This window comes from Jaculus jaculus, chromosome 7, assembly GCF_020740685.1.
Source record: "Jaculus jaculus isolate mJacJac1 chromosome 7, mJacJac1.mat.Y.cur, whole genome shotgun sequence".
Classification (NCBI taxonomy): Eukaryota; Metazoa; Chordata; class Mammalia; order Rodentia; family Dipodidae; genus Jaculus; species Jaculus jaculus.
In genome coordinates, this window is record NC_059108.1 from 18,916,440 (window position 1) to 18,928,943 (window position 12,504).

At 48.3% G+C, this 12,504-nt stretch overlaps 1 protein-coding gene across 2 annotated transcripts in view; it reads right to left on the bottom strand.

The window, feature by feature from the left end:
- The window catches only part of Alg5 (ALG5 dolichyl-phosphate beta-glucosyltransferase), a 37,391-nt gene extending 25,047 nt beyond the window's left edge, over window positions 1–12,344 (bottom strand). The window contains exons 1-4 of one of the 2 annotated variants that reach the window (XM_045155506.1): window positions 12,326–12,344; window positions 7,941–8,112; window positions 7,558–7,604; window positions 6,069–6,137 (exon numbers count right to left, since the gene is read on the bottom strand). In XM_045155506.1, coding sequence (XP_045011441.1) covers window positions 6,069–6,137; window positions 7,558–7,604; window positions 7,941–8,079 — 255 coding nt within the window. In that variant the 5' untranslated portion in view covers window positions 8,080–8,112; window positions 12,326–12,344. Of the gene's footprint in view, window positions 1–6,068; window positions 6,138–7,557; window positions 7,605–7,940; window positions 8,113–11,684; window positions 11,810–12,325 lie in introns of those variants that run through there. The other variant, XM_004660016.2, reaches the window with a different exon arrangement.
- Window positions 12,345–12,504: the final 160 nt, after the last annotated feature.

Consider the following 12,504-nt stretch of genomic DNA (forward strand, 5'->3'; position numbering starts at 1 on the left):
ACACTTTTTTTATTTTTCCTATTCTGTTCATTTATTTAAGGAACAGAGGGAGGGAGGGTGGAAGAGGGAGAAAGAGAGAGAGAATGAATGGGTGTGCCAGGGCCTCCAGCCACCACAAGCAAACTCTAGACACATGTGCTACCTTGTGCATCTGGCTTACATGGGTACTGGGGAATTGAACATGAGTTCTTAGGCTTCACAGGCAAGTGCCTTAATTGCTAAGCCATCTCTCCAGGCTCTCAGATACAATTTTATACATGTATATAATACTGTATTATTATTAGTATACACACACACATACATACATACACATACATTTTTTTTTTTTTGGTTTTTCGAGGTAGGGTCTCACTCTATCCCAGGCTGACCTGGAATTCACAATGTAGTCTCATGGTGATTCTCCTACCTCTGCCTCCTGAGTATTGGAATTAAAGACGTGCACCACCACATTATAATTCCCTCCCATTACGTTACCTTGTGCCCTTCTGAGCCTTTCCTCCACTGAACCTTCTTCCCCACTAGTTCCTTCTACTGTGATGTCTCTCCTTCCCTGTGTGCACGTGACCCACGGAGTTTAACTCGGGTCTCTGCACGAGCATGGCCGGGGGCACCGACGGCGCGCGTGCAACTTCACCCGTGACTCTGCCACGGAAGATGTCAGACTCGATCAAAATGTAGTTTTCATTAGTTATAGGTTCACTGTGTGAATGTGGAGCCTGTAGATTTGAGTGGCCAACTTTTTACAGTGCCTGACCGAGTCTGCCCTTGACCACTTTCAATGAGCAAATGCAGCCATGGGTTTGTAGACAACATGGCGGTAGGCATTATTTGCTGTCAACCATGCCACACTTTCCCTTGCAATTCTGCCTTGCAAAGGTGAAATGTTTGTAGCTGTAGAGAATGAGCAATAATTGCTCTAAATCTTCTTTGCCAAGTACTTTGGGAATTTCCTGTGTAGGCCTGATTGGCCACACCTCCATACTCTGGCCCACAAAACCACAATCAATAGATGTGGATCCAGCAACTTGGTAATTTCCATGATGACCTGTAGTCAACTATGCCTCCCTACAATTCCTGGCCTCAGGTAATTAAATGCCTCTAGTACCTAAGTATCTGCCATGAAAAAGTTCCCAACCACTGAAAGTATCTAACGCACTGTGCTCACAGTACTGGGTTACGTGGTGGTGGAAGCTTAAAGGCCGAGCTTACTTTCACACCTCTGTATTTCAGTGTCACAGCCAGGCCTCATGTCAACTCAAGGAGAATCTATTCAAAGAACACTTATTTGAGTTGTATATATTCCTCAGAAGACCCCAAAAGCAGGAAGATAAAACCACTGTCCAAGTAGCTGAATGAATCAAAGGCAGCTTTCCTGAGCATGGTTCGAAGCTCCCTCTGCAGGGCACAGAAACGAGCTGTGAAGGACCCTTGGAGGCACACCTACAGGAATCATCCACGCTGATTCTTGGATGTACTCGTCAGGGCCCGCAGCCAGGACCCCTTGCTTATCACCACGAACTTGGTAGTGTCCCCTATGGATTCTGTGCGGGGTCTGATACATGCAACTGTTGCTGTGCTCTGAATGCTTGGAACTCAACAGGAGGGTGGCCCACAGTTCTCCTAAGCTCCACTGAGTGCAAAATCAGCAATAGCCAACCCAAGGAGAAACACTGTTTTGAAATAGAAACTTGGCTGGGTGTGGTGGTGCACGCCTTTAATTCCAGCACTCAGGAGGCAGAGATAGGAGGATAGCCATGAGTTTGAGGCCACCCTGAGACGACAGAGTGAATTCTAGAACAGCCAAAGCTAGAGACCCTACCTTGAAAAACCAAAATAAATAAATAAATTAAAAAAAATAGAAACATGTTGAGTGTGATGGTACACATTTGTAACCACAAGTACTTGGAAGCTAACATGGGAGAATAAGTTCCAGGCCTGTTTGGGCTATGTCTCTCTGTTAAAAGCAAGACCCTGGGTTTTCTTTGCATTGAGACATACAAAAAATTAAAATGATGTCAAGTTTTGTTTTTTCCAACCTTGACGGCTGCAGGGAAAAGTGCTAACCATTCCTGCGCTCATCCGGACCTACCTGGACAAGTGCTAGACATTCCTGCACTCTTCCCGACCCTCCTGGGCAAGGGCTAACCATTCCTGCGCTCTTCCCGACCCTCCTGGGCAAGGGCTAACCATTCCTGCATTCATCCCGACCCTCCTGGACAAGGGCCAACCATTCCTGCGCTCATCCCGACCCTCCTGGACAAGGACTAACCATTCCCGCGCTCATCCCGACCCTCCTGGACAAGGACTAACCATTCCTGCGCTCATCCCGACCCTCCTGGACAAGGACTAGCCATTCCCGCGCTCATCCTGACCCTCCTGGACAAGGGCCAACCATTCCCGCGCTCATCCCGACCCTCCTGGACAAGGGCTAGCCATTCCTGCATTCATCCCGACCCTCCTGGACAAGGGCCAACCATTCCTGCGCTCATCCCGACCCTCCTGGACAAGGACTAACCATTCCCGCGCTCATCCCGACCCTCCTGGACAAGGACTAACCATTCCTGCGCTCATCCAGACCCTCCTGGACAAGAACTAACCATTCCCGCGCTCATCCTGACCCTCCTGGACAAAGGCCAACCATTCCCGCGCTCATCCCGACCCTCCTGGACAAGGGCTAGCCATTCCTGCATTCATCCCGACCCTCCTGGACAAGTGCTAACCATTCCTGTGCTCATCCCGACCCTCCTGGACAAGGGCTAGCCATTCCTGCGCTCATCCCGACCCTCCTGGACAAGGGTTAACCATTCCTGTGCTCTTCCTGACCCTCCTGGACAAGGGCTAGCCATTCTTGCGCTCATCCCGACCCTCCTGGACAAGTGCTAACCATTCCTGTGCTCATCCCGACCCTCCTGGACAAGGGCCAATCATTCCTGTGCTCATCCCGACCCTCCTGGACAAGGACTAACCATTCCTGTGCTCATCCCGACCCTCCTGGACAAGGGCTAGCCATTCCTGCGCTCATCCCGACCCTCCTGGACAAGGGCTAACCATTCCTGTGCTCTTCCTGACCCTCCTGGACAAGGGCCAACCATTCCTGTGCTCATCCCGACCCTCCTGGACAAGGGCTAGCCATTCCTGCGCTCATCCCGACCCTCCTGGACAAGGGCTAACCATTCCTGTGCTCATCCCGACCCTCCTGGACAAGGGTTAACCATTCCTGTGCTCATCCCGACCCTTCTGGACAAGGGCCAATCATTCCTGCGCTCATCCCAACCCTCCTGGACAAGGACTAACCATTCCCGTGCTCATCCCGACCCTCCTGGACAAGGGCCAGCCATTCCGGTGCTCATCCCGACCCTCCTGGACAAGGGTTAACCATTCCCGCGCTCATCCTGACCCTCCTGGACAAGGGCCAACCATTCCTGTGCTCATCCCGACCCTCCTGGACTAGTGCTAACCATTCCGGTGCTCATCCTGACCCTCCTGGACGAGGGTTAACCATTCCTGTGCTCATCCTGACTCTCCTGGACAAGGGCCAACCATTCCCGCGCTCATCCCGACCCTCCTGGACAAGGGCCAGCCATTCCTGCGCTCATCCCGACCCTCCTGGACAAAGGCTAGCCATTCCTGCGCTCATCCCGACCCTCCTGGACAAGGGCCAGCCATTCCTGCGCTCATCCCGACCCTCCTGGACAAGGGCTAGCCATTCCTGCGCTCATCCTGACCCTCCTGGACAAGGGCCAACCATTCCTGCGCTCATCCCGACCCTCCTGGACAAGGGCTAGCCATTCCTGCGCTCATCCCAACCCTCCTGGACAAGGGCCAGCCATTCCTGTGCTCATCCCGACCCTCCTGGACAAGGGCCAGCCATTCCTGTGCTCATCCCAACCCTCCTGGACAAGGGCTAACCATTCCTGCGCTCATCTTGACCCTCCTGGACAAGGGCTAACCATTCCTGCGCTCATCCTGAACCTCCTAGAGACCAGCTGGCCACTCACATGCCAATGGCTACCAAGAAAAGTACCCTTCAGGAAGCTGTCTCTTTGGTGGGGCAGACACCACTTCTAAACACTTATCCACAAGAGCAAGTTGACTATTTTCCTTTTATGCACCAATAACCTTTTAGTCAGCCTGTGTTTATAGCTTTCATGATCTACTCACTACCCAAAACATAGTCCTTACTCTTCCAGGACAGACCCTACCAACCTCTGTCTCTGCATACACAGGCTGTTCAATCTGGATATATTATATCCCTATTCCTTGTCAAAACTAACTTTAAAAGTTTAGTTCTGGGAGCTCGAGAGATGGTTCAGTGGTTAAGGCACTTGCCTGCAAAGCCTAATGACTTGAGTCTGATTTCCTGGTACTCAATAAAGCCAGAAGCACAGTGCCTTATGCACCTGGAATTCATTTATTTGCAGTGGCTAAAGGCCCTGGTGTGCCCATTCTCTCTCTGTGTGTGTGTCTCTCTTCTATCTCTGCTTGCAAATAAATAAATAAAACTATTTTGTAAAAAAGTTTACTTCTATAGTTATTCTTCCTCTCAAATTTTCTGTATCATTTTTCCTTTGGCCCTACTTTTTACTGTTACAGGATTTGTGGGCTTATCACTCAATAACCCTGAGGCTCATTACACAGAGGCATGGCTCCTAAGTTTCCAGCAGAGCTAGTATTAGTAAAAATCATTAGCCGATGCATAATCCAGTGGCTGGCTATTTCCCTATATATTTTCCTTAAGAGTGATTACATTGCTATTTAACAAGATCATTAAGAGTATTATAAATTAATCTTCTATTATAAAAATATGAATGCTAAATATGAATGCTGGGACTGGTGAGATGGCTTAGGATGCAAGATGATTGCTATGCAAGCCTGAGGACCTGAGTTTGATCCCCAATACATATGAAAAGGCTGGAATGGCCACAAATGCCTGTAACCCTCAATACCGAGGGAGATAAAGATGAGATCATTGGGGCTCCTTAGTCAGCCAGTCTACCTGAAAATGGGGAGCTCCAGGTTCAGTGAGAAACTGTCTCATGGAAATAAGGTGGACACTTGATATCTTCCTCTGGCCTCAGCATGCATGCAGAACACACACACACACACACACACACACACACACACACACACACACCCTCCCCCCAAACAACAACAAAAAACAAAACATAATACCAAATAAAAATATGAGAATTTTTTTTGTTTTAAGAGGACCTTATTAAATCAGCCCAAAATGACCATGGACTTCTGATCCTCCTGACTTTACCTACAAGTGCTGGGGTTACAGGTGTGTGCCACCAAGCTAGGCATTTCGACTTTGGTCAGGGACTTATTATATAACCCCAGCAGGCCTCAAAGCCTCCATCCACTTGCCTGCCTCCTCAGTGTTGAGTGCTGGGATAATTCCCACACCTGTGGGACATTCCTGATAATAAAAGCATTCAGTGTTGGAGATGCTGGGGGGGGGGGGGGCAGGGGTAGGAAGATCACTGCGAGTTTGAGGCCAGCCTGGGACTACACAGTGAATTCCAGGTCAGTCTGGGCTAAAGTGAGACCCTACCTAGAAAAACCAAAACAACAACAACAACAAAAAAAAAAAAAAAAAAAAAAAGAAAGAAAGAAAGAAAGAAAATGTACTACAACAAAGATAAGTGCAGCTGAGCTGGTCAGAAATAGGTGTGGGAATACAGGTGTGGAGGGCGGTTGCTCCCTTTGGCCCATCTCGATGGGCATGGCGAAGGACATATTTGATGCCCAGTAACAGATAAGAGAGCAGCTTCCCATATTCATGACTGACTTAGAACCTAGTCAGCGGGGCACAAGCACAGACTTATAACTTGGTAGGAAACCCATCTGGTGATGTGCGGGGTCGCCCTGGTCACATGGTGTAGGGGATACTACCGGCAACTCTTCCCGCTTTCCACAGTAACGTCTGTGCTTCTCAGCTTCCCACAGTGACACAGGAGAATGGAAGGACAGCTTTAGCCTCCTCTAGTGAGAAGTAGATTTCACATGCACTTAATTATTCCACATTTCTATCAAATGATCATTCTAAAAGCGCATGTATTTACCTCTGAAGTCTGGTCTTCACTGCCGTCATCAACTACTATCACCTCATAAGTGAATGCAGGGTCATGCTTCTGCAAGAAGCAAAAACAATGGACCATAACTTGGTGAAGTTGCTATTGAGATTAATAAGGCTGTAATTTAAACAACTATTCCAGCATTAAGATACATAATTGTAAACAGTAGTACACAAAGCACATGAATAAAAGGGTAAGAACAAAAAGGAGACACACTGGGTAGGAGCAGAGGACCCACATCCCATCAGTGGCAGCACCAGGCATTTATGGCTTCTTGGAAAGAGTATATGGGAAGGCAGGCTGCAAGGTCTGAAGCAGAGTGCAGTCAACCTGGCTGCACCACTCCTCAGCTTTAAGACCTTGGGTGCCTTAACTTTCCCAGTCTACTTCTAGTACATGTGGCTGATGTAACAGAAGAGGCAGAAGCCTCACACGAGGGTCTGGGCATCTAGTCCTGTGGCAGAGCACACGCCTGGCAAGTGTGAAGCCCTGGTCCAATCTCCAAAAAACAAACAAACCAAGGGCTCAATCCACTTTTGCTTTACTCATTTGTTAGTGACAGACCCTGTTTAAATGACTCTGCTGTCTTCTCTTTATATATAAAATGCAAAACAAAGCAAAGCAAATATAAACAAAGAATTTTCTAAAAAGTAAAAAAAAAAATAAAAGCCAGCCATACAATTCACTTAACTTTTAACCTCTCCATGAAGACTCTGAAGAGAGGTAGATTATTTTGTTTCTCTTTGTGTAGGAAAAAGAAGAAGAAAGTGCATGAGGGAGAAGCACTAGGGAGTAACAGAGAAACACAAAAGAACAACCTAAGTACACGTGTATGGGAAAATACACATCTTCCAGAACTGGGGAAGTAGCTCAGAGCATCTGCCTAGCATGTGCAAGGCCCGTGCTTTCATCCCTTGCCAATCTTTCTTGAATTGATAATAGTTATTGCTTCTGGGAAAGGGAATGGGATTGAGGTTGTTTAATTTTGTATAATTATTTTACAACTTTCAATTTTTTGAGATTATAATTGCATATCAATGTACATTCAGCACAAAGTTTTATGGAGTAATTATAATGACTCCAACCATGGAAATTACAAAAACAAAAACAAACAAACAACAACAACAACAACAAAAAACCCCTACAACTCTTTCTGAATGACTTTCACAGAAGAAAAGATCTGCATATGCATTTAAACTTAATTCTACACACATCACCAGGCAAGAGGTTTAAAAGTGTATAGGAAGGTATATAAAGAGGAATGCCAGCTTTCTGGTTTGTCCCAGGTTGCCCATCTGCCTTTGGATGTGGCATGCTGGGTGTGCCTACTGATGGCTAGCAGTAGGCCCCACTCTGGTGGCCCAGGGATCAGGCTGTGCTGCACTTCTGCTCACAGTGCATTGAGCATGGGGTCCACGGCTGGCAGCCTGGTTCAGTTTTCTCTGGAGATATCTTATTGAAAGAGAAAGTGTGGTACCTGTCTCTTCTCTAGGTAGCCCAGGGCTTCATCCATCATCACAGGCACTTAAAGAAAAACACATTTTAAAGATTGCTTTTGAAAATGAGTTACTAAGTCCCAACATACTCCATTTCCACAGAGAAATCATCCCAGTCACCTAACTAACCCCTCTGGGATGTCAGCTGGGATGGCTCTCAGCAGGAATGTCTCGCTCACATCTTATTTCTCTAGAATACATCAGTGCCAATATCTCAGAGAGCTGCTCTACTTATGATAACACAGCTGTGAGCTATGTGCTCACAACAACCTATACGTTCAAACCTGGTGAAGCAAAACGCTGTACATTTCACTATCATTAAAATTACCCTTTGTCAAAAAAAAAAAAATCAAATAGAGCTTACACCGTTTTTCTTCATTGTATGAAGGCACAACAACAGAAAGCTGCTTGGTAGGCGAGTCCCAGATGCTGGGTAAATTTTCCTTCTGGCCTTTAGAGTTTAGGAAGAACTTCTCTTCTTCATGTCGGTGACACGATGGCATCTTTGCGGCAGTTACAAATGCAACAACTGAAATCTAAAAGGAGACATGCAAAAAACGTGATGCTGCTCTTTTAAATATCTGCTGTTAAAATGTATCACATGTATGACTTTTTCCTTTTAGTAGACTGTCTGGAGTTTTTGATTCATGAATGATGGTCTGGAGGTGAATTTAAAGTTAAGACAGAAGTCAGTCCCCTACTTATCCCCCCTTAGTTATGAACTGATGATTGTTTTCCCATTGTAAGATGCTCATACTTAATCCATAGACCTTTGTCATCCCAGATCTGATCAGGAACAGTCACTCCAGGAAGTCTGGCCTCCTCCTCCACATGCACAGCGAGGTCCATTCCCTCCCTGGAAGCTGGCTACATATGACTGAGGATGGGCCTGCATGGTGGCTGGAACATGTGGGGTGACGGCAAACTTCCTGTTTTAAACCAGACAGATTCAAAAGATGAAGGGAAAGTTCCCAGGCCCTCACAGCGTGGCCCATGATGTTTACAAACATATTTTCATGCCTATCTTCAATTTGAATTCAGAACTCAACATCTTCTGGAGTAAGTATAAAACTTGCATAAGGAAATTAAAAAATAAAACAAAACTTGTGAGGGGCTGGAGAGCAGTTGCTATATAAGCATGAGACCCTGAGAAGGGCTGATTCCTCGGCACCCACATAAACAGCTGGGGACAGTCATGCGTGTCTATAACCCTAGTCTTGTGGGACGGGAACAATGACTGAGGTTCAAAGGTTAGTCAGTCTGACGGAAACAAATGGAGAAATAAGCCATTCTTTGTATCATTTTTTTTTTTTCTACTGGAAAACTTTATTTCAAAACAACCACCTCATAGCAGGAGAGATGGCTTAATGGTTAATGACCCTTGCTTGCAAAGCCTGTCAGTTCAAGTTCAATTACCCAGTATTCACAAGTAAAGCCAGATACAACAATGGGCACATACATCTGGAGTTCATGGGCAGCAACAAGAAGCCCTGGCATACCCACACAGACATACATGCAAGAGAGATGGCTTAGCTGGTAAAGGCACTTGCCTGCAAAGCCAAAGAAGCCTGGTTTGATTCCCAGGACTCACGTAAGTCAGATGCACAAGGTGGCACATGTGGCTGGGGTTTGTTTGTAGAGGCCCAAAGGCCCTTGAATGCCCATTCTCTATCTGCCTTTTCCTGTTGCTCAAATAAATAAATAAAATAAAAATGTAAAAAAAAAAAAATCTATAAATTTTCGGAATTCTGCTCATTTGTACCGTAATGACCATTCACAGTGGTTTGCTGGGTGCACAATGAAGCTGCTTCTCACTACTGTGAGCACAAGGGCAGGAGCCACGTTAGTCAAGTCTCTGCTGAATCCTACAGTTGTAGCGTGACTGCTGAATTCAGTTATCTGGAAAAAGCAACCAGTGCTTCTAAGAAGATGGTTGATAGATTTGGGGAAGGAAAATTACAATGAGAGGTAGAATAGCCCATCATACCAGAAAGCAAGAATTATCAGCAAGTACAAGGGTGGTATCACAAGAAGAAAAGCAGTGTATTCGAAGGGGGTGTCACTGCTTTTGAAGAAAGGACTTCAGTATCAAAAAGAATAATTCAGGGCTCGGGAGATGGCTCAGCAGTTAAAGGCATGTGCTTGCAAAGCCTGCAGGCCTGGGTTTAATTCCCCAGTACCCATGTAAAACCAGATGCACAAGGTGGAGCATGCACCTGGAGTTCGTCTGCAGTGGCTAGAGGCCCTGGCATAACCATTTCTCTCTGTCTGCATACAAATAAATAAATATTAAGGAAGGTCCTTACACAAATAAATATAGGGGCTGGGACGATGGCTTAGCAGTTAAAGAAGCTTGCTTGCAAAGTCTGCCAGCCCAGATTCAATTCCCAGGCCATCCATGCGGGCTGGATGCAAAAAATGGCACAGGCACCCAGTGTTCATTTCCAGGGGCAAGAAAATGCCATGGTATACCTAGACATATACACACATAGGTGGGCGCACACACACACAAACCCACAATACATAAATGATATCTTGTGTTTGTTTTTAAATAACTCAAAAGAAGGGGTAGAGTTGGGGAAAATGTATGAACAACAGGTAGACAGGAAGCAAGATGGGCTCTTTAAAATGCTACCTAAGGGCTGAAGAGATGGCTCAGGGACTAACCTCACTTGTGCGCAGCTTCCTGGCCTGGATTCAATTTCCTGGTTCCCATGTAAAGCCGGATGTATAAAGTAGCTCATGTGTCTAGGGTACATGCGCAGTGACAGGATGCCCCAGCACATCAATTCTCTCTCTCAAATGAATGAATGAACATGCCAGCCAAGCTCCACTAGTTGTATGACATTTCTCACAAGTGTGTCCTCACCAAAGAAATGAAGCTAATGGCAAAATTTAAGTCACCATACTGCTTCAAAGGTAAAAACAACAACAAACAAATCAAAACATGAAACACTGGGTTCCACACTCACAAGTATTCAACAAACAGTACCTCTTACAACTTCAAGAGAGTGGGATTCAGCATTGCTGGCACAACCTCTTAATGTACATACACATTTAAATCTGCAACGGATTCAAAGGCAGCTTCTACCTAGAATTATGCCAAACTCTTACCCAACAAAAGTTAGACTTGTCCAAACTCTTGAAAGAAGACACACTGGGTGAGCGGGCTCCTGGCTCACTCACAACAAAAAGTCAGGAGCATGGCGTTCTTTTATTTTATTTTTTTCCTTTCTCTATCAAAACTGTTCCTGAGCTGTAAATGAAGTTTCTCTGGTAAGACCGCAGGCAGAGTGGCTGTCCTGGCAGCAGACATCTAGTCTGAATGACTAGAAGCTGGAAGCCCATGTTTACTGACTAAACAGCAGGCAGGCTCATTCTAATACATGTTAGGGCTGGAGAGATGGCTCACCGGTTAAAAGTACTTGCCTAGAAAGCCTAATGGTCTGGGTTTGATTCCCCAGTGCCCACACAAAGCCGGATGCACAAAGTGGCACATGCACCTGGAGCTCGTTTTTTTCAGTGGCGCGCCCATTCTTTCTCTCAAGTAAGAATATTTAAAATACGTGTTAAAGAGCTCATTTGACCAAATTTCCATTGTCTACCTATCAGCAAGTGTTTACAATGCTCTGTATTTCCAAGGGAAAAGCCAGTGAAAATATTAGATTGTTTGTGGGACACGACGACCCAGACAGAGGTGACAGGATGAGATTTGGGCCTGCCCCTTGCTCATCCCTGGAGCCCTAACATAGCTCTATTGCAAACTGTCACACAGGGCAGATTCTGGGGCCCAAAACCTCCCGGGGTGGAGCCGGAGGGGCAGAGCCCGGAGGCAGACTTGGGGAGGTCGAGGCCCGCAGGCCGAGGGCTGCTGGGTGGGCGCATCCCGAGGCTCTCTGGACACAAGGAGAGGCACGGTTGCAAAAGGAAAACAAAGACGCGAAGGAAAGGGGGTGAAAATGCTAGAGCAAGCCCTAGGGCAGGAATTCTGGGGAAGCAGGAGGCAAAGCACCCGACCGAGAGCGGGCAGCGCGGAGGCGGGGGAGGCCGGCGAGCGGGAGGCCGAGAACGTGAAGGCAGGTGACGCGGAGCCCTACGCGGTCCTCACCAGGATGACAGCTGCGGCCGCCAGCGCTGCGCCGAGCCCCGCCAGCTGCAGCAGGATCGAAGCCATCCTCCATGCCGGGCCGCACGCCCGCCCGCCTATCTGGCAGCTCCACGCACGCGGAAGCGCGGCCCCGCCGCCGCCGCCGCCGCCGCTAGAGAGCGCGCGCGGCCTCGCCCCCGTCGCGAGAGAGAGCGTAGCCCCGCCCCCCGCGCAAGAGCGCGCGCGCGGTCTTGCCCCAATCTCGAGAGAGCGCCTGGCCACGCCCCCAGCGCGCGCGAGTGGGCGCGGCCCCGCCCCCAAAGAGAGCGCGCGTGACCCCGCCCCTAACGCTAGAGAACACGTGGTCCGGCCCCCGCCGCTCGCAGCGCCCCCGGGGCCTGGCGAGGCGCCGCCACGACGTGCCCGCAGCGCCCTCTCGCGGCGAGTAGAGGAACGCGCGGCTCTCTCGGACCGAGGTAGGCGCGCTGGGCGCCAAGACCAGATTACCAGACCCCCAAAATTAGGAGTCCGGCACATCCGTTGGGCCTGACTTTCAGATAAACTAAGTAACGTTCGTGGCCTGACTGAGGCAGGGCTCACTCATCTCAAGATTTCCGGTGTATGACGAGTCATTTACCGACGGGCGCAACATAGTGACGTACTCATTCCGCAGCACCGGTAGCTCTGACGGTGCGTGCCCGCTTCCCCCAAACCCCGCACTCTGGGGCGCCCGCGTTCAGCAGCGGTGACGCGGTTCACGACATGAGGCGCCCCGCCCGGGAGGGAGGTGGCCGCCGTCTGGCCTCCGCCCGGCCTGTGGCCCCGAGCTGCTGCTGCTGCT